Here is a 20,230-nt window from a genome sequence, read left to right on the forward strand (position 1 = left end):
ATTTTTAAATCAGCTTTTGAACTGCAATGCCATTTCGTGTGATAATTATATGTGCTGTATTAAAGAAGCCTCAGGTGATCGAGGAAAATGATTTTTGAGTGATTTTCAGTTCTCTTAGCAACCAAAGGTTTACAGTAAAGGCTGGGGAACTATAACATCCCCGGAAAGTGCTGTTCATGTGGAAACTCAAAGAGTGAGTGCTGTGTGCTGCTCGTTGGTAGGTTCTGTACAACGAGCAGCACACAGCCATGATTGGTTACATAAATAATGTTGCATCATTTGAGGAGGGCTGGAAGGCGTCATAAAAATAGCTCATCGCTATTGTAAATGACCAGTTGAAGAACATTTTCTTATTTACTGCCAACAACATATTTTTCGAATTCTAAAAAAAAAAAAAGTTAGACTCCTCGTCTCTCGTCAGTCGTTTTTGCTCTCTAGTTCCTCGTTTGGATTGAAATTATTTTGTCTTTCATCTTGCACTTATTTGATTTCGTTTATATTCTCAGCTACACTTAAGACTGGTCAATAATTTGTAAAAAAAAAAATAACAGCCAAACGTGTGGACTGATACAGTATGTGTGTGTATCTCTCTCTCTTTCTCTCTCTCTATATATACTATATATATTATATATAGTATAAAGTGAACAAAAATGACATTTACCAAATTGTGACATCGGAGGTTTTTGCCTGACGCCAGCAATATGTATAGTATGTACATATATATTCAGTAACTGCAAACTAATTTGAACATCTGTGGCATTGTATTGTGATTGTGCAATAAAACTGCGCATTTTAGTGTCCTTGTGAAGTTGCAGTTTAAGGCACACCAGTGCAATTATCCTATCTAATCATATACCACACCTGTGAGGTGGGTCGATTATCCCAGCAAAGGTGAGCAATATTTGAGAGAAGTGGAACTTTTCTCTATGTAGTAAATGTCCTAGCTATCTATGGTCAGCTTACAAAAAAAAAAAAAAACAAGTGTTGCATTTGTATTTTAGCTTGGTGTACGTATTGTATTTTTTTTCAGGGACTTGAATGGATATCCTAGAAAAACACAAAATGTCACCAGAAAAATACATTTATTACAGCATCTTGATTTAACATTGACTTCTCCATGCATTTAAAATAAATATTCAGCAAACAATATTCACATATTTCTGAGAGCTGCAACTGTCAGTCAATTGAAATATTAACCGTGCGTTCTTTGCTATGAGTGCCCAGTTCATGAATTTCTACTAGTTGAAATATAAGCGTACTTGCTTTGATATCTTAATTATTTCTCTGACCGCAAAATATTAAGTGGTGCTACAAGTGGTGCCACATTATAATCACCCCTGCACATGCTTCCTTTGTTCACAATTCACGAGTGAGGAATGTCGGTGCACTGCTATGAGTCGAACAAAGGCATTATTATCCAGGGGGAACTGGCTGGATACCTGAAGCAGGTATCAAAAGTAAAGGCAGAGTATTATTTTCTGTACAGATAGACTACGGTATACAGATAAATGTTTCAAACAAGATATTGACATGCATTTTGTGTACAACAGCAAAATAGGTGTTGTTAAAAAAAAATCCTAAAGCTGCCACATGGTGCGTTCAACCTCACACCAGGAAAAAACAAAACAAACAAACAAACAAAGACAAATAAACAACAGGTTACCTAACCGATATTCGAGCCTTAAAGTGGCCAACATTGGAGCACAGTAAGTGACAGTTGAAAAATCATACAAAATAGTGCAATTTGGCAAATAAGCTGATGGATATTCTGAAGGGGATGTGCAACATCTCGTAAAGACAGGTTTATTCATGAATACACAATCGTTCGAAATGAGGATGTATAACAGATTTGGGTTGTTTTCAGTACACGACAGGTTCATCGACATTAATGGATCATCAGTACATATATTGTTTATACATGTACAAATATAGAGAAATACTTCACAGAGCATACTGTAGGACTTGCTAATCTGCTGAATGACTTCATTTTAACTGCATTAAAAGATTTGCAACACTCAAATGAAACAAGCATTTAAAAGCATAAATTGTGCTTCCAGTGAAGAATTATGCCATCAGTTGCTCTTCCTAAACCAATCCTGAGCGAGACTTGTTTGTCCAATTTAAGGTAAGAAATATTCAATTAAATAGATGAGGAAATCTTTTAAGTGATCATTTTTGGTGATAGAATTGCAGAATTAGACGACATCATTTATTTTAAATCACTCTTTTCTGAGACTGTTGGTTTTATTTAGCATAAAGACTTTCAAAAACATTTTCAGGAAAAAATGTTGTAATCTTACAAGAATATAGTCCTGCGAAGACACCGCATCATCACAAACCTACACTGACACCGGCAGCCCTGATCTACCTCTCAAGACTAGGGCCGTCAAAATTCATGTTTAATCGACAACTAATCAATCATCAAATCAACAACTATTTTGATAATCAAGTTATTGTTTCGGGCTATTGTTTCACTTAAAACTGTCCAAATCTTCAGATTTCAGCCTCGCAAGAGTAAATATTCACAGATTTCTGTAGCCCCTCATTAAAGCAGACCAATCAGCTTTGCTGTTTAATCAAAATAAAGACATTTGCAAACAATGACCAAATCAGTCAGTGAATCACTTTCAAAAAGGCTGGCGAGTATATCAATACTTCCATCCATCCATCCATTTTCCGAACCGCTTGATCCTCACTAGGGTCGCGGGGGGTGCTGGAGCCTATCCCAGCCGTCTCCGGGCAGTAGGCGGGGGACACCCTGAATCAGTTGCCAGCCAATCGCAGGGCACACAGAGACGAACAACCATTCACGCCCACACTCACACCTAGGGACAATTTAGAGCGTCCAATCAGCCTGCCATGCATGTTTTTGGAATGTGGGAGGAAACCGGAGCACCCGGAGAAAACCCACGCAGGCCCGGGGAGAACATGCAAACTCCACACAGGGAGGCCGGAGCTGGAATTGAACCCGGTACCTCTGCACTGTGAAGCCGACGTGCTAACCACTGGACTACCGGGCCGCCCTATATCAATACTTCTCATCTGATATTTAAGTGTTCTTTAGTGTTTTTTTTACAATCACTAAACAATATTTTTTAAAAAAAAAACAATTTATTATCAATCACTACTTGGTTTTGCAATACACTTTCATGCAAAATAAAATTTCATCTGATTAATTGATGGAATAATCACTAGAATAATCAATTCTAAACATATTCGCTTGTGTCAATTCCACTCATGACCTGTATATTTATGAAGTAATACGATTATGTTGAAAACAAATATAGGTGTAACCCTAAAACTCCTTCAACATAACGATCATCTACAATGACAGTGGAGTTTTATTCCGCAAGTAACTGAAAACTAATTGTCGTAACGCCCAGATGTCACTGATGTGGCACACATGCAGTCGGACATTATGTAACAAACTGGACGATGGATTTGAAGAGTCTTTATGCTCTAAGATAGGTGACAGTCTCATGGCAATGGATCCATATACGTATCTACCGGTAATTTAATAAAAAGGGAAGGCTAATAACTGTCTTGACAGTGATATGTTCAAAGCAGACTTGCTTTGACAGGGCTTTCTGATTAAAGCTTTCAGGGACAGCGGTGACTACAGTGGACGGCTTAACAGGTTATCAGGTTACAGGCTATCATTGTTGGTGCATGAAAGGGTTAATATTGTGTTTGTAGAATATGAATTAAGGAGCAAAAGCCACCCATTTTAATCCGTTTCAGGGGGCAGCCATTTTAGTACTTGCTGTCGACTGAAAATGACAACCCAGTTGCTCAGGGCTCACGGCACAGCTTGCGGACATCACATGGCCAAAGTCAGAAAACAGGTGATCTGTGATTGGCCATGACCTGAGCCCCATGCAACTTCGATGTCATTTTCAGTCATCAGCGAAATGCTATTTTAATGGAGACAGAGATGGAGTGAAAGGCATGTTTTTTCCGGAACAATCTTTGCGTTATTGTAAATGCTACACAGACACTTGGATCTACTCCTTTTTTTTTTTTTTTTGTCAAAGCAGTTTCTGACGAAGTACAGTATTATGCGCTCTCATGAGAGGAAAAAGATACTCAGTCATAGTTAGTAGCAGATTAAACCAGTTACAAGAAGTTATTGCACTGTGTACTACACTTATGGAGAGCGGCACAGTTGCAACACAGAGGCAGATAGAACTTACAGGTTTCACAAATAGTTGCTTTGCTGCCAATATTGATTTATTATTGCTGATGGAGGATGTGCTTAGAAGAGCACACCCAAACTGGACGGATAGGCTTTGCTACAGCTATGATACAGTCATGTGTTTTGCCATTCCACTTGACAGTGATTAGGCGAGGTTCATGCGACGCGAAGACTGGAGGCTTTGAAATTCAGCATGTCGTCCGGACCCTCACTCTGTAGCCATTTTCTCAATATGGTCACTTAGCAACTTGTACTGTTCTGAAAAGATTCAAATGGTGTCACTTTGGTATTCTTGGGAAGAAAAAAAAAAATCAACATACAGTGAAACTCCTCTAAAACGAAATCATGTTTGCAGTAAGAAATTTTTCACAACAGGGGACTTTTCACTGTAGCAAATTTGATCTCAGACGTAAACACGAACACACAAATTTATTTTATTTTATTCCAATAGTGCATAAGTATGAGCATACACTTATTTGACACTTCATATAGCCAGCCCAGAAAGAAAAAAAGGGAAAGAAATTGCGAATTTTACGATCAGCATTTACTTTAACTTAAATCCATTTATTGCATAATGTCTTTTATTTTGCTTCCTCCATCTTTCATTTTTATTACCTTTATCCTGTCTTCAAGCGTTAAAGCTTTTCTTTTCTTAACTCCTTGGTATGCAAAAGTCCCTTTTGTCGCCATTTTAGCAATTCAACGTTCATGCTGCGTCTGAAACAAATACTTCCTGTACTACTGCGCATGTGTAAACCAGAGTGATGGTTGCTGTTGCCGTTTCCGAACGAATCAGTAGAGGTCGCTGTGGCATGCTGAGGTTGGATTAGACGGAAGGCTTGTTTTTGTTGTAGTGAATCTCGTTGCGAACCAAGCACAGGGAAAAACATTTCGTATAACGGAACAGGGGGACTTTTCGTTGTAGGGGGAGCAGAAAAGTGGGAATGGCGTTCATGCATGAAATTTTTTCACACTAGGGGGTATTTTCGCCCATGTAGGTTTCGTTGTCGAGGAGTTTCACTGTAGGACATTTTAAAGTAAGATGCCTGAAAACTTGATAGATTGCACACTTAAAATAACGCCGATGGCTTATACATACTGCATATTTTAGAATGTCTTACCTTTATTCAGGTTTCCGATGACAGCCTGCTTTTTCAGAAAATCATTGCACAGTTTTTTACTGAGCCCAAATGCCAGCATGTTGTGAGTAAATGTCCTGAAAAACACATCCATAAAAGCGAACATAAGAGCATAAATGATTATTTTTAGGTGTAGCTCTGGATCATTATCAAGCTTCTGCAAAGCTCACCAATGAGCTGATCGTTTGAATCAGGTGTGGATGGGGGCTCTCGAGGACCGCAGTGAGGAGTGTAACGACCTCAACATTGGTGAGACCAAGCAAACGTGACACAAGAACATGGCACAACCGTAGCGTGCAGTTTTTTTGGGGGTGCAGTGTTGGCAGTTTATTTGCATCTCATAAAACAAGGGGACTCCTCTTGAGGACGACACCCAACACTTTCGGGATTCCCAAGGTAAAACTATCCACTGTATGCCAAACAGAGGAGGGATAAAAATTAACTAATCCCAACAATGTAATTGTGTTTCGTTATTTGTTGTTGTGCTTTTTATATGATGCTATGCTAGAGTTTTTTGGTGTGTTTCTTGAATTGCTGTTGTGGTTCATTATTTTTATTTTCTATTTTTTTTAACTGCCATCATTTTTTGTTATTCTTCTTTGTTTTGTTTTTTTATTTTACTGTTCTGCTCAGTTTTGTTGTGTTTTTAATTTGCCGTGGTGTTCAGTTACACTCAAAAGTGTCAAACAGAAGGCGGCAGGGCTCAAACCCATGCCTGCGCACCTTTGTGATCAAAACACAAAATTAGCAGAGGCTTTTTTTTTTTAACTGACATTTTAAGGTGACAGTATCATTTCTGGTCAGGGCCACACAAATAAGATTTGCAACAATGTGCACGTCGGCAGCTTCCTCACCCGAGTTGGCCAAAGGCAATGTTCTCGTCCATTTTGGAGGTGTCGTCTCTTTCCTCCTGGGTCATGTGACACCACTTCTCCCTGTTGACAGAAAAAGTTTGCCTTAAATTCACCAAAAAATAAATAAATAAAAAGTTCTTATTCCGGTTCGAAATTATAGTTTATATCGAGATTAGAAAGACGATCAGCAAGTTTTTACTTTGAAGGGGTTATCTTTAAGAAAATACATGGACAGACCAAGTTCATCAGCTATCAGGAATGACGAAAACGATGATTTAAGCGGCTTCAACACACATCAACATTGTTCACGGGTCGGTGGGTTTTCATGAACGTAATCATTTAACAATATGAATAAAAAAATGCAGACTTCCTGTGAAATGAGTCTGATTAATGTGTGCAGGTTTAAATGTAGTTACGGTCCGTTCAGTGGCTACATTTTCCACTACACTGCTACTACTACCGAGTCATTCAGTAAAGTAAGTACCTACTCATTACATAAAGACTTGCTTCGGTGGTATGGTGTATAAACCGCCCAAAAAAAACCTGATGGATTATTGAGAGATATGCGTCAACTATTTCGAGTCGCTATATTCAGTTTAAATTCATCTTTCCTTTTATTATTTATAATTTTATCTGTGGTTTTATTGTTCTTGTTTTAATTGTAAGGTGTCCTTGAGTGTTTTGAAAGGCCCTTATAAATGAAATGTATTATTATTATTATTATTATTATATGATTATGTTTCCACATACACTACTCACAAAACGTTATTGGGCTGCACCATAATGGACTCTCACCTTTACACCTGACTTTCCTTGGACTTTCTCAACAAAGTCCGCAATGTTTCAGTACATTTTTGGCACTGCTCGAACAAGGGGCTGAATGGCAAAATGATTTCTTTGATGAATAAAGTCCTTTCTGTGAAATTTTCAGTATATCTGTTTCAACCGGACATTGAAACCCTAAACTCAGTGGCCGCTTCCCTTCCGAGAACAGAAAGATTACGGTGATCAGATTTTTTTTTTTTTTTAAATGACTGCACCAGCACAACACCTGAAGAAACTGGAGAGTGTGTGCAATTGTGCTCTGGTTTTGTTACTGGTTGTGAAAATTGTTTTCATCATTGCACGCTTTATGCGGTTGCGAAGTATCCATTTCTGTACAGTATGTCCACAGACTCTCACACTGGTTTACTTTTGTTTCAAATTCCATTGTCGGAATGTTCCCATCTTACTTTTGTGCGTACTTGTATCAAAACCAACAGTCCAATGTTTTTGTTTTTTCCCGTCTGGTTAATTAAACAGAATTAAACAAAAAAACATCCAGTTTGAGAAGTGTCGCAATGGCGAGGTACTATTCATCAACAGCTCGATGTTGTTGTGGTCTTGTGATGTCACAATGCGAACAGCATGAGGAAGAGGACTGTTTAAAGAGCAATTACAAGTCAACCAGGAAACGTACTGGCCCAGTCTTGGATCAAGCACCAACTTGTTGTCAGTAGTGTTCACTACAGTATGTCCTTGCCATTGATACCACAGGTGGAGAAATCGAGTATGTCCACGTCAGCATTTCAGAACATTAACCCTTTCAGGGACAACGGTTACTACATTGGACAGCTTATCATGATCATGTTACAGGGTGCAGGAAAAGGTGAAATAAACACACACAAGAAGATACATTTAAACATTTTGGGTGCTTGTGCTCAGTTTTTTTTTTGTGCGAAATATGTTGCTGTAAAATGGCAAAATAGCAGCAGGATGTTTCAAAAAACGAGAGCATACAGGAAAGGAGAAAATGATGCAGTGAGGCGTGACGCGGATATGAACAGCGAGCAGTGGATCTGTTTGTTCCAGAAATACAGCAAATGTATTTCCAGGCAATGTCTCAGCAGCACATTCATGACATTAATTGCTAGTTATGGAAGCGTCACTTGAAAAGCAAACGGGAAACAAGACGTTCTTTCAACAGCATCACATGCTAAGCCGATGCCAAATAAAGACAGAAGAATAGATAGTAGGATGAGTACAAATGAGTAAAAATTCCAACCCAAAAATATTTTATAGAGGAAAAAAAAGGCTAAATGAAATGAAAATGTTTGTATGCATTACACAAGAACATGGCACAACCGTAGGATGAATGCTTTTTTTTTTCGCCCGGATGCGTTCCTTTGAGCACCAGCAGTTTTAGCATCATGTTTTCTATTCCCTAACGAGAATAGTCTCTTTTCTACTCTGACACTAATGAAGGGATACGAAATCTGCTCCCACAATAACTTTAGAATTTACGCCCACCCATCAAATTTTAAATAATCCACATACAAAATACTAAAACACGCAGTTTTGGAGTAAATGTACTTATCCACAGACCAAATCTAAAAAAAAAAAACTAAAAAAATCAAAGAGAAACAGAATCCTTGAAATTCATTAGAAAAATGGCACTAAGTCAAGACTTGTAGCTAGCTGGTGCGGCATAAGTAGCACCGTGCTACTCAAATATGTTTTGATGTGCCGTAAAATGCCAATTTTGCCTCGCAAACTGTTGTGAAACCCACTATTTCAAGTCTTGACTCACAATCACACGATTGGGGGCAGAATGCGGTCTCCAAGTGCTCGCTTTACAGCGGCCAACTTTTCATCATCTGAATGCGGAGATGATGGAGAATACTTATAAACATATTTTGTGCACATGCACTCCGGCGAGTGAGTATGCTTCCGCCAATGCTGACCGTGAACCTCACCTGCACTGAATTTAAAGAAAATGAAAGGAGCCATTTTGATTGGCTGGGAATCACATCGGCTGTATTCACTCCCACAACGGCGCAAACGCCCATGTTTAACTGTGCCCGTCTACAAAACCACCAAAAGAAAGAAAACTCCACCCTTGCACACAGTTAGATTACACTACACTTGCGTTGGGCACGAAAATAGGACCCCAGACCTCAAATGTAGCAAACTAAAAATCACAAACCAACATGTGACATAACCAAAAAACATTCCATTGCAAAGAACCTCATAAATCACATGAAGCCATGCGAATAAAGGACAGCCACAATTACATCAGATTTTCCTGCAAAATCTCAAGTCTTGCTGTTCTTTTTTTGTTTGTTTTGTTTTGGGCCTTTTTGAGAGCAGCAGACAAATGGAAGACCGACCTCTTATCTTTATCCCCATCTTGCGTTCCCCTGCTCGGCAGCAAGGCACAAGAAGAAAAGGGTTAAGTCGACATGCAGGAAGACGGCGAATCAAAGAAAGAGGAGCAAACTTTTCCCAGACACACAGAAGCACACATAAGAAAGGACATTTTCTCGTAATTTATCAACCAATTCAATATCACGTAATGGAGGAAAACACAGTTAACAATCAAATGAATTGTTCATCTAGTCTCCGATGACATTTGGACTCACCTTGTTGTTGGCGACCTCTTCTTCCTCTCGCAATTAACTGCGTCAAAGAATGCAGCATTCCAAAATCGCAACGTGTGCCTGACATGGAGCAAACAACATCACATGAAAAAAAGATTGAGAATATGCTTTTGTTACTTCTAAAGAAATTCTTATGGTATTTAAGTTCTTTATGCCTTTGCACAAAAAGTAATGCACTTTGAGAAAGAAAGGAAGCATATTTTTTTTGAAATATACATTTTTATATTTTGTCCTGTTGGCAGAACAGTGTGCTTGTGGTTAGCAGATTTGCCTGACATTTGAGAGGTTCAGGGTTCAAATATCTTATCGTGTGGCGTTTGCATGTTTCTCAAGGTACCGTACTCCGCATCCCCCCTCCCCCCCAAAAAAGAAACCTATTTTATGTATTTGCTTTTAAAATACAGTGGGATGTTACGCTTGCACTGGGCTCCGTTTTTGGGGGCACTCTGAATAACTGAACGGTGCATTTTGAACAATGTTCTGCGTTTCTGAACTGTCTGAGGGAAGCAGCGTGTTCGAAGCGTATTTCCAAATGCACCCGCGATGACGGAACGGGGATTTTGGGTGCGTCAAGTTGTCTCATGCTCATGGTCTTGGTTTTTCTAAGACACATTCCTCCAAAAAACATATAAAAAGAAATAAAATAACATAATATCAAATTTTTTGACTGGTCTGACTTAGAAGAAAGAAAAATAGCAAGAATCCCCACAACAGAGAAACGTAAATCTGCAATGAATTAAGTTATGGTCACAAATGAATGCCCCGATAGAGTGAAGCCACAAAACATGTAACTAAACTGCAAAGTCACGAGGGAACACTGTCGATACGAGATATAGATGGAAACTACAGTGATTTTTCTTTTTGCTTTTTTAAAAATTCCATTTCACTGCGCAAAGAGAGAAAACAAATACCAGATGGGTTGCTGCTTCAGATGGGTGTACAAGTAAACTTTTTCTCCCTTCTTTTCCTCTGGAGCCTCTGAAACTAGGGTGAAAATAACGTGTTAAATGTTGTTAATATGAAAGAAAGTAGTGCAAGAGAAATTTTTCATGAACCCCCCCCCCCCCCCCCCCAAAAAACCCCCCACACAATTTAAGTTTAATGCCCCTTACCTGTTGATTTGGGTTTTGGCTCTACTGGATTTTCACCATCCCTGTATTGAATGTAAGAGGACAGGGTGCATTTAATGGCAAACAAGCATTATGTTTATGAGAATATCCAAAAGAACATATTTGCATACTCTGTCTTTGGAGTGACTGTGCTTCTCAGTTTACTTTCTAAGCCTCCAAAAAAGCTTTTGACATCAGTCTTCGATGAGTTCTTCAGGAGCCGCTCCGCAGCGTCCTTCTTATCAGAGAGCCAGGAGTTGGCTTTGTTTAAATATGAGTCCAGACCAGCTGGAGGACCACCTCGATCAAACAGTTCTGCAGGAGACAGCTGGGACTTTCCTATACAGGAAAAAAAAAAGTCAATAGAAAGGCACTTCCATCCAATTGCCGGGTAACTTAACCCCCGAGTTATACATTACAAATAATTAAATGACCTTCCATTCTATGTGATATTATTCTTCTAAATATTAGTAGAAGTCTATGAAAGTCTAAGAAAAATGAATTTACCAACATAGTAGTACGTAAAGCACATAGTCATGAGGTTTTTGGCTGGGCTGTAGTCATCCACTTGATAACATCTGAAAAAAATCAGAACCAAAACATAACACTTGCACTTGATGTCTACAGCAGCGGTCATGAATTTCATTATTTTGTTGACAGTTATAATGCTAAAAATAGTAGTTCTAGCTAGGGATGCACGATAACCTATTGGACCGATAAAAAGGAATGACATCAGATTCCAAATGAAAACTGACTGACAAAAAGAGCCGTTTGAAATACATTGACTGTGGACTGTTGCATTTTATTACTCATTGAAACCTGACTACTTACTCAGAATCTCGCAGCGGCTTCAAGTGAACTTTTATTGCCAGATTATTTTGTCAAATAGGCACAGACAACAACTAACAACAACTTTATTGCAAGCATGTGATTCTGGTGCAAAAACATGGTTTTGAAAATAGATAGATGGATGGCTATGACACTGCACTGTGTCCTACTGCATACAAATGGCCATGGCTCAGTGAAATGCAGCTACAATGTGTGATAGTTTTCATCGTTTGTTTTTTTATTTGGGTCCTTGAAAACGTCTTCACATGAAAATGGCCAGTAGCACTAAAATGTTTCAGGTGCTACCTTTAAAGATATGTGTAAGCGTGTGTATGTATAAGTTTCGAACTATCGTTGCTAAGTAATAAATAATTTTATGAGTGATTTATTGTTTGAAGCATTCATATTAAATATATATAAAACACTAGTGGGGGTGATAATGAAACATGACCAACGTGATGTTATTAAGAGGTACGAACACGAATCAATGCTTTTGAGATCCCTCATCGCCTCACAATTTCAGGGACAAGAGTTCAGAAAGTACCGTAGTAAAACATGCTCTACGTTGTCATTGGCCAATATTTTATGTCATCCTCTCGCCCCGCTACATGAGTAAGAAGTGGGATTGAAATGTTTCATTCTTTTAAGATACAACAACAAATATACAGTGATCTCTCGCTATTTCGTGGTTCGTTTATCGCGGCTTCAGTGCATCACGGATTTTTTCAAACACCAAAAACATAAATAAATAAATTCATATACATGGAGTACAGTGCTGTATATGTTGCTCTATCTGACACGCTGTTGTTTTGCAGCTTCTCGCGGACCGTTTGCGGACTTTTTGCGGACATAAACATTTTTTATTTTTGTTTATTGGTCGCTACTTCGCGGATTTTCGTTTATCGCGGGTGGTTTTGGTCCCCATTAACCGCGATAAACGAGGGATTACTGTATTTGTAGCACACACACAAAAAAGCTACCTTTTAAAATATTCAGTTTGGTGAAGCAAAAAGTTATCGATTGTTGTATTGGTAGAAAATAACAGCTATCGTGCATCCCCACTTATGGATATCTTTTTTTTTTTTTTTTTACACTCAAACGATCTCCAAAACTCACTTACTCAAATAGCGCGACTGCAAATGACTGCACCAGTCGATAGAAAGTAGCTTCGGCCACACATTTAGAGTGGCAGCGCTGAATAGAGAGGAGAGAATTTAAAATGAAACCTATTTTCTGCATTTCCTATACAGTATTCAGGTATTATGATTTTCAATCGAGAGGGACAATTTGTCAGTCAAGAACACACAATATACAGTAAATGATTACATGGGGGGGGGGGGGGGGGGTCACACTTCTGTCACTTGGTATCTCGTAAATATAGTCTAGCAAAACCATGTCGTTCTAGATTCAGAAATTCTTCCTGTTCACCTGTGCACTGACGTATTTCGCAAACCATTCCCTGCCTTTGCCATTCTCGCCAGTGCAGAGCTCTCCAAAACGAGCTTTCTCTTCTTGATCCAAGTCCTGCCTGAGAAAAGAGTGTGCAAAAATCAAATGAAGGCAACATTAAAACCAAAAGCCTATAGTTGGAAAAACATGTACAACGGTTGATGAATGCCACAGAAAAAACGTGATGACACAAGAGACACAAATGATCTCAAAACTACTAGAACAGGGATGTAAAAATCTACAAAAATGTCCAAATTAAGGTACCTTTAGATCAGAATGTGAACTACACAAAATTGTGACACAGCTCCATCTGCTGGAATTACTGTCCCACTTGGCTCAATGCAGAATGGATGTCACAATAAACAAAATAAGATGCTCTCTGCACCTTAAGTCAGAACAGCATTTCAATGTTCTTTGTGGCACTCCAAATGGATTGGCTATGTTTGGTGTCATTCCTCAAACAAACAAATGAACGACTCAAGTATCTACCAGACTCAATTTGATTCACGCTTGGCCGAGGTACGAACACGTGCCTTACCTTCCATGAAACACTTTCTCCACATAAATCTTCATAAACTCCCTTCTCTCTAAGGCCTCGGCATCAGCGTCTTCACTACTGTGAACAGATGAGGATGACGACCGCCTCAGTTCCCACATAGTGGAGGGGGGATCCATGTCATTCTCACTGTCGGCAGATCCTGTGGCATCACTTTCGTTTTCTTCTTCGTCGTCATGATGGTGATGTGAACTGGTCTTGGTGGGTGTAATTGGCTCAGATAATGAGGAGGACAGGTGCTGTGGGGAGAGTACGTCTGAATGGCCCTGAAGATTGTCTCGCGCCTCATGAAGAGTTGTCGCCTCAGATGGCAGATCAAAGTCTATGAGGTTGTCCATTGCAATCGACTCGACGCTGGTTCGTGCCTTTTAGGTTTCAGACTGAGCTACTAAGTGCTCTGCGGGAACAGAACTGTGGCTGCAAGTGAGGCCGCATGAGGTTTAATTTGTCTTGATTGCGTTGAACTGAAATCTCTGCTAATTTGGACATCACCAACACTCTGCATCTGTAAACAAAAGAAAGAAAACATGGCAACTGTATGACATGATTGTGCTTTGCTTTCTGTGAAAAGATTGCGTTTGGGGTGCTCAGGTCTTCAGCAACGACGAGTTACCACAATTTGGTTTGGCAAATGTAAAGCGGCACTCACTGCCATAAACAACAAGGATTTGGATTGGTAATTAGCAACTGATGCAATTTGGAGAAAAAAAAGTCTTGTGGCAGCATCATGAATTAAATGTATTTTGCCACACAATCTTTTGTGTATGCCCCTGGTAGGGTCACCCATGGTAAACAGGTCCTAGGTGACGGACCAGACAAAGCACGGCTCCAAAAGCCCCTTATGATGACAAAAATATATGGAACTGAGTTTCCCTTGCCCCGGACGCGGGTCACCGGGGCCCCAATCTGGAGCCAGGCCTGGAGGTGGGGCTCGCTGGCGCGCCTCGTGGCCGGGCCAACACACATGGGGCCCGGCCAGGCTTAGCCCGAAGAGGCAACATGGGCCCCCCTTCCCATGGGCTCACCACCTATGGGAGGGGCCTAAGGGGTCAGGTGCAATGCGAGCTGCGCGGCAGCCAAAGGCGGGGGGAGCGTGGGACCTACAAAAGCTAGCTCTAGGGACATTGAATGTCACCTTTCTTGCAGGAAAGGAGCCCAAGGTGCTGTGTGAAGCAGAGAAGTTCCGACTGGATATAGTCGGACTTGCCTCCACACACAGCCTGGGCTCTGGTACCAGCTCTCTCTCAAGAGGGGTTGGACTCTCCTCCACCCTGGAGTTGCCCACGGTGAGAGGTGTAGAGCACGTGTGAGCGTACTCACACCTCTTTCATGGCTTATAAATAGCAGCAGTGATTGCAATTAGACAGGAATGTTGGCTCCAACTTTTCTTCAACATAAAGTCTGCAATGTGCTTTAAATTGACTCGGACATTAAATCTGATGACTTGCATTGTTCCAGTAATGCACAAGAGGGGAATCAAATGACTTAAGTATGTCTGCCTCTGCTACCCCCAGGTGAGCTGTTATTTATTTTGTGGTTGTTTCAGTTACAACAATGAATAATGGTGTTTATGAAACAGGATTTCAATATCAACCAAAATCAATCGTGATTGTTTTATTTTCCATAATAAAGCAGTGTTATTGTGCATTACACTACAATGCCATGTAAAATACAGCAGTGTACATTCCTTGGTTGGACTGCCAGATATTTTTCATGTTATTATTCCACCGGATTTCTATGTTTTAGTGCATTTTTATGTCTTTTATTCCTGTTATTGTTTTTTCTACATATGTGTTTTATGAAGAAATCAAAAAAAGATAAGAATACATTTTATATACAGTCATTGTAAGGATTACTACTATATCTAAATGTCCTGTGTATACGTATGTTATGGTTACAAGCGTGGGTTTGAAGAAAATTAAATATGGTTAGGAGTGGCTCTCCCATCTCTCAAAGAAGCACTGTGACAATTTCACAGCATCAAATGCTGCAATAAATGTATGACAAGCAGAAGTAGCTGACAAGATACGGGAGGTGAGAGTGAGGTTAGCCAATGAGTACCACCACAGACCGATAAGGAGAGAATATTTTACTTGATGTGTCATTTCATGTAGTAACGTCTGGTTTATTTACAACGAGACAGCAAACATACACTCAGTAGACACATGCAAACTAACCTGGGACACTGGGTATTGTATTTTGAGCCATAAATATGTGTGTTGGCTCAAAAAAAAAAAAAGTTAAACCAGAAGTTGCGTGTTAGAGCATCTCCATAAGCCTCATGTATAGACTGAGAAGCACTTATCATCGTGGCATTGGCTATGCGTGTTGGTTCCTTTTTCCCTGGTCATTCTTCTGTTTTGCCAAAGGACAGTGAATATACAAAGTTTGAAAGAGAAGTTTGTCGAAGCATCACATTTTTGACTGTACGGGTTTCTCTCTGGGAGAAGACTACCGTTGGTTGAAATTAGGCCATAGTGGTCAGTACTATTTTGCATTGCCTGCCGCGAATAGCTTTTTTTTATTGTTTTCCTTTTTTTTCTACAGTACAACAAAACAAACATTTCATCCCTGACAGATAAATATATGTACATAATGCACACCGGCATACATGGCCTATATTGTGATTAGCTTTGATGCTAAGCAATGCTGGCTTTTGTGTTTTTTGTCTAAATTTTAGTTCCGCGGTGTGTTGCTTAAATCACCATATGAAAAAGGAATTGGAGTCTTGCATCCAATCAATGGGAGGCATACCTAAAATAACTGCAATCAAAAACAAGAAATACAAAATATGTGTGCCCTGCGAGTGGCCAGCAGCCAGCTCAGGCTCTATCCCGCCAACTGCCCAAAGAGGGCTGGAATAGGCTTCAGCATGCCCGCAACCCTCATGAGGATAAGTGGTTCAGATGATGAATGGATGAAAATACAAGCTGTTCCTTATTGGCTTCTTCAGCGCACTATGTGCATGCATAGAACACACACTTAAAATGACATAAGAGTAGAAGAAAGTTGCGAAAGAGCTCTATTAATTGAACTTGTTTTTGACATTGAGAAGAATATGTGCACTTGAGTATTGTTATACTAATTGTATTTATGTGTTCCTCCAACATTTGTTAGTGTGTGCATGAATATTCGTTATTTGAAGGAATACCACTCTGGGAAGCGGATGCAAATTTCCGCTTGCATGTCAACGGGATTTTCAGTGACTTTCGAATTAGCACTGGCAATGTCTTCATTGTCTTCATTCTTTCTTTCTTTTTAATGAACCAAGCACGTCTTGTATTTAAATGTACAATGTCTATAATGCTTTTAGTTTTACAGTGAACTCTAACTGGGGTGTCATGAAAAGGCTTGAAGCACACGCAGGGAGTCCTGAATCACATATGCGACATATTGCTACTCAAGCAACATGGTGCATTCATTCATTCTATGCACGCGACGATATCTATCTATCTATCTATCCGTATGTATGTCTGTCGCACGTCTTTGCAAAACGCATATTGAACGGGCCATTATCTTGATGACGATGTATTTTTATTTATCGTGCAGCCAGCCATATATACATAGAGTAATATTAAGATAGCTACTTGAATTAAAACCCCTCCCAACCGTGCGTATCACCCACCACAATATGACAGATACATGACTTGCTTCCTGCGTCTGCAGGGGAGACAGTGAGAGGAATAGAACGACACAGAAGATAGGCTGACTGTCAATCACCGCATCGAAGTACACTGTAGCTTAAACAAGACCTCTATTTAGAAAAGTCACACAAGAAAAAGGCTTCCCAGACAGAAATAAAACAGCGGGGGGGGGGGGGGGGACATTTGTGTTTTCATCTAATCGAACAGTAGGACAGTATTAAAATATGAAGCACGAACATCTTCAAACAGTGGCAATAACTTATTTTTCCATTCTATGGTCTTAAGTCTGCTTTATTGCGCAATGTTAAATAAAAGGATCATTCTTGCTCATCACCGCAGACTTGTAATTTGAACCTGAGAGGTGCACGCAGAGTTGTTAAGGAAGGAAGCAGCACTGAATAAACAGCAAAAGGCTGGCTGGCTGACGTTTCCTGAACGCTGCACGCTGCAATGTGATAAGCGTCGATGCGTGGCCATGTTTTACGAAATACGGTAAGAAATCGGTTTCGTTGAGAGGCCAAACACTCGCGAAATTATTATGGTCAAGCATCCATAACGGTTCCCAAAAATAAAGCGCTGACAGAAAGCACAGGACAGGACAGAGAACTCTGACACCGTTCAAATAACCAAACAGACAATCGTTGCGTTCACACATTAAACACTGACAAAGTCTGAGGCATTTACAATGTATTTATGAATGTCACGAAACATAAAGTAGAGGTGTACGTACAGGAGAGGAGGTTTGCCGACAGGAAGATGAGCTGCTTCTCTCTGCTGTCTAGTGTTGTCGCTTTTGCTTTCGCTGGTGGTGACTCTCGTCTTGCAGAAGTGAGCATGCGCAAGAACGGAATGACGCGAGGAGAACCCAAATGACGTTGAAGGCAGTGCAGCCAATCACCAGCGCCATGTGGATCCAGCTCCTTCAGGTGTTGATAACTCTTTGATATATATTATTATTATCGTGACTAGTAAAACATTTGTTATAGTACGGTACGACGGAAAAAAAGATTGGGCGAAAATTTGCGAAAAAACGCTAAATTATCATTATGTGAACCTTCTGCCAGGTCAGTTTGGTCATTACAGCGTAAGTGCCAGTTCTGTGTTCCTACGCTTATTTGCGACCCCCTTGAATGAAATCTATGCTCACGTTTTCTTATTTTCATCAGCAAAAAGTTCCCTTGAGTGACCTCGTTTTCTCTGGTGCTCTCCTGTAACTGCCAATGCACCGTGCAGATGTTTGCCGAAACCGTGCGTGTGCGTGTGTGCGCGTACGTTCGCGTACGCGTGTGTGAGTGCGTGCGTGTGAGAGAGAGAGAGAGAGAGAGTGTGTGCGTGTATGTAGTATGTATGCATTTATTTATTGTTTTGAATTTAGACTTTTCTGCTTTTCGCATCCCGCCTAGTGACTTCGTAAAGTAAAGTCACTGCAGTAAAGTAACAGCATGTACTCAGTGAATAAATACACGCACATTAGGAAACAATGACTTTGCCAGTTTAAGTTATTTACTTTTGTCGTCTTATCATCATTATCATTACATTATATCATTAAATGAAGTCTCTAGAAATATATATCTATAAAATATATCTATAAAATACTGTATTTATATTTTGAGATAGTGGCACGGTATTTGAAGCTATTTAACAGCAACTTGCTTGTGCACTCTAGACCGAAGTGACTTTGCTGAGTGCAAGGCCCGTAAGATGAGTTTCTCATGGGTGGGTCCAGCTTCTTTTTGTTGTGAAGGGGAATTAGTGGGATTTACATCGATGGCAATCTATTGCTGTTTAATTTTTTTTTGTTTGCTTGTTTTTTGTTCGGGCGTGATGAGCTTTTTGCATATATTCAAACAGTATTCGAGGCTGTAAAACAGAATATAATAAAATAGACAATTTTTGTTCGTGATATTGTTAATCACAATATTAAAACTACCAAATACAGCAACAATACATGGTGACAACTGCAGTTCTCCCGAGTGGCTGTGTATGTGTGTGAGGCCAAGCGCCTGTGTTTAGGGCAGGGGTCTGGGAACAATTTCTTTTTTTTTGTTTTTGCACCAGGGCCGAGCACCATGATATTACCCCTCTGACACAAGACAATAATTTTCTTTCCAATACTATATTCTATGTGCCCTTACGAGTGTACTCGTGGTATTCTGATTAATATTGTATGAAATAATAATTAAGTAGATTAATCCACCTTTTTTCTTCCATATTAGGAAGCAGCCATCTTGACATTCTACCGCCCTCTGCTGTCGACTGAAATCGATGTCAAAGTGCTTGTATTTTAAATGTCACATGCATCAAAGTGCCCTTAGGCTTGCATTGCGAACCTCATGGCTCACCTGTTTTGTGTGTTGGTACATAAGATGTTCGTAATGTGAGTCCGTGGATACTTTGACATCAACGTCAGGTGCCAGCAAAGGACAGTCGAGGACAAGATGGCAGAATCTTTGACATTGATGAAAATGGATGCATGAATGCGGTTAACTGTTCTTGCATGAACGTAATATGAATCAGAACACCCTGTTTCGACTATGGATGGGTCCCACATAATTTATATCCATCCATCCATTTTCCGAACCGCTTGATCCTCACTAGGGTCGCGGGGGGTGCTGGAGCCTATCCCAGCCGTCTTCGGGCAGTAGGCGGGGGACACCCTGAATCAGTTGCCAGCCAATCGCAGGGCACACAGAGACGAACAACCATCCATGCCCACACTCACACCCAGGGACAATTTAGAACGTCCAAACAGCCTGCCATGCATGTTTTTGGAATGTGGGAGGAAACCGGAGCACCCGGAGAAAACCCACGCAGGCCCGGGGAGAACATGCAAACTCCACACAGGGAGGCCGGAGCTGGAATCGAACCCGGTACCTCTGCACTGTGAAGCCGACGTGCCAACCACTGGACTACCGGGCCGCCCACATAATTTATATGAAGATGCATTTTCAGCATTGCCACCTAGCTGACCGCATGATTTAGAGGTAGAAATGGGCATATTAGAAATCACTATGTTACTCGTAAGGGCGTTGCATAA

At 40.2% G+C, this 20,230-nt stretch overlaps 1 protein-coding gene across 2 annotated transcripts; it reads right to left on the bottom strand.

Moving 5' to 3' along the window:
• Positions 1–1,065: 1,065 nt before the first annotated feature.
• kiaa0513 (KIAA0513 ortholog) lies at positions 1,066–19,741 on the bottom strand. Of its 2 annotated transcripts, XM_086109483.1 has the most exons (13): positions 17,924–19,741; positions 13,532–14,054; positions 12,973–13,072; positions 12,665–12,738; positions 11,224–11,294; positions 10,848–11,055; positions 10,720–10,760; positions 10,519–10,591; positions 9,590–9,667; positions 9,338–9,367; positions 6,189–6,269; positions 5,317–5,411; positions 1,066–4,453 (listed from the first exon to the last, which is right to left on the bottom strand). In XM_086109483.1, the coding sequence occupies exons 2-13, from the start codon at positions 13,885–13,887 to the stop codon at positions 4,404–4,406; spliced, it is 1,257 nt and encodes a 418-aa protein (XP_085965609.1). In that variant the 5' UTR covers positions 13,888–14,054; positions 17,924–19,741; the 3' UTR covers positions 1,066–4,403. The 2 variants fall into 2 exon arrangements, with proteins under 2 accessions (XP_085965609.1, XP_085965610.1); XM_086109484.1 differs by lacking the exon at positions 9,338–9,367 and having other exon boundaries at positions 17,924–19,174.
• Between the last annotated feature and the right edge of the window lie 489 nt (positions 19,742–20,230).

This window comes from Hippocampus guttulatus, chromosome 4 (genome assembly GCF_054856545.1).
Source record: "Hippocampus guttulatus isolate MCC_2025c chromosome 4, RoL_Hgut_1.0, whole genome shotgun sequence".
NCBI classification, from domain to species: Eukaryota; Metazoa; Chordata; class Actinopteri; order Syngnathiformes; family Syngnathidae; genus Hippocampus; species Hippocampus guttulatus.

Bases quoted from the DNA above. Each gene is read 5' to 3' on its own strand.
- kiaa0513 (XM_086109483.1), bottom strand. From the start codon at position 13,887: ATGGACAACCTCATAGACTTTGATCTGCCATCTGAGGCGACAACTCTT. The intron at 11,056-11,223 runs GTAAATTCATTT...TTTCCTGTATAG, and splicing joins CTTTACGTACTACTATGTTG to GAAAGTCCCAGCTGTCTCCT. The intron at 5,412-6,188 runs GTGAGGAAGCTG...TGTGTTTTTCAG, and splicing joins ATTGCCTTTGGCCAACTCGG to GACATTTACTCACAACATGC.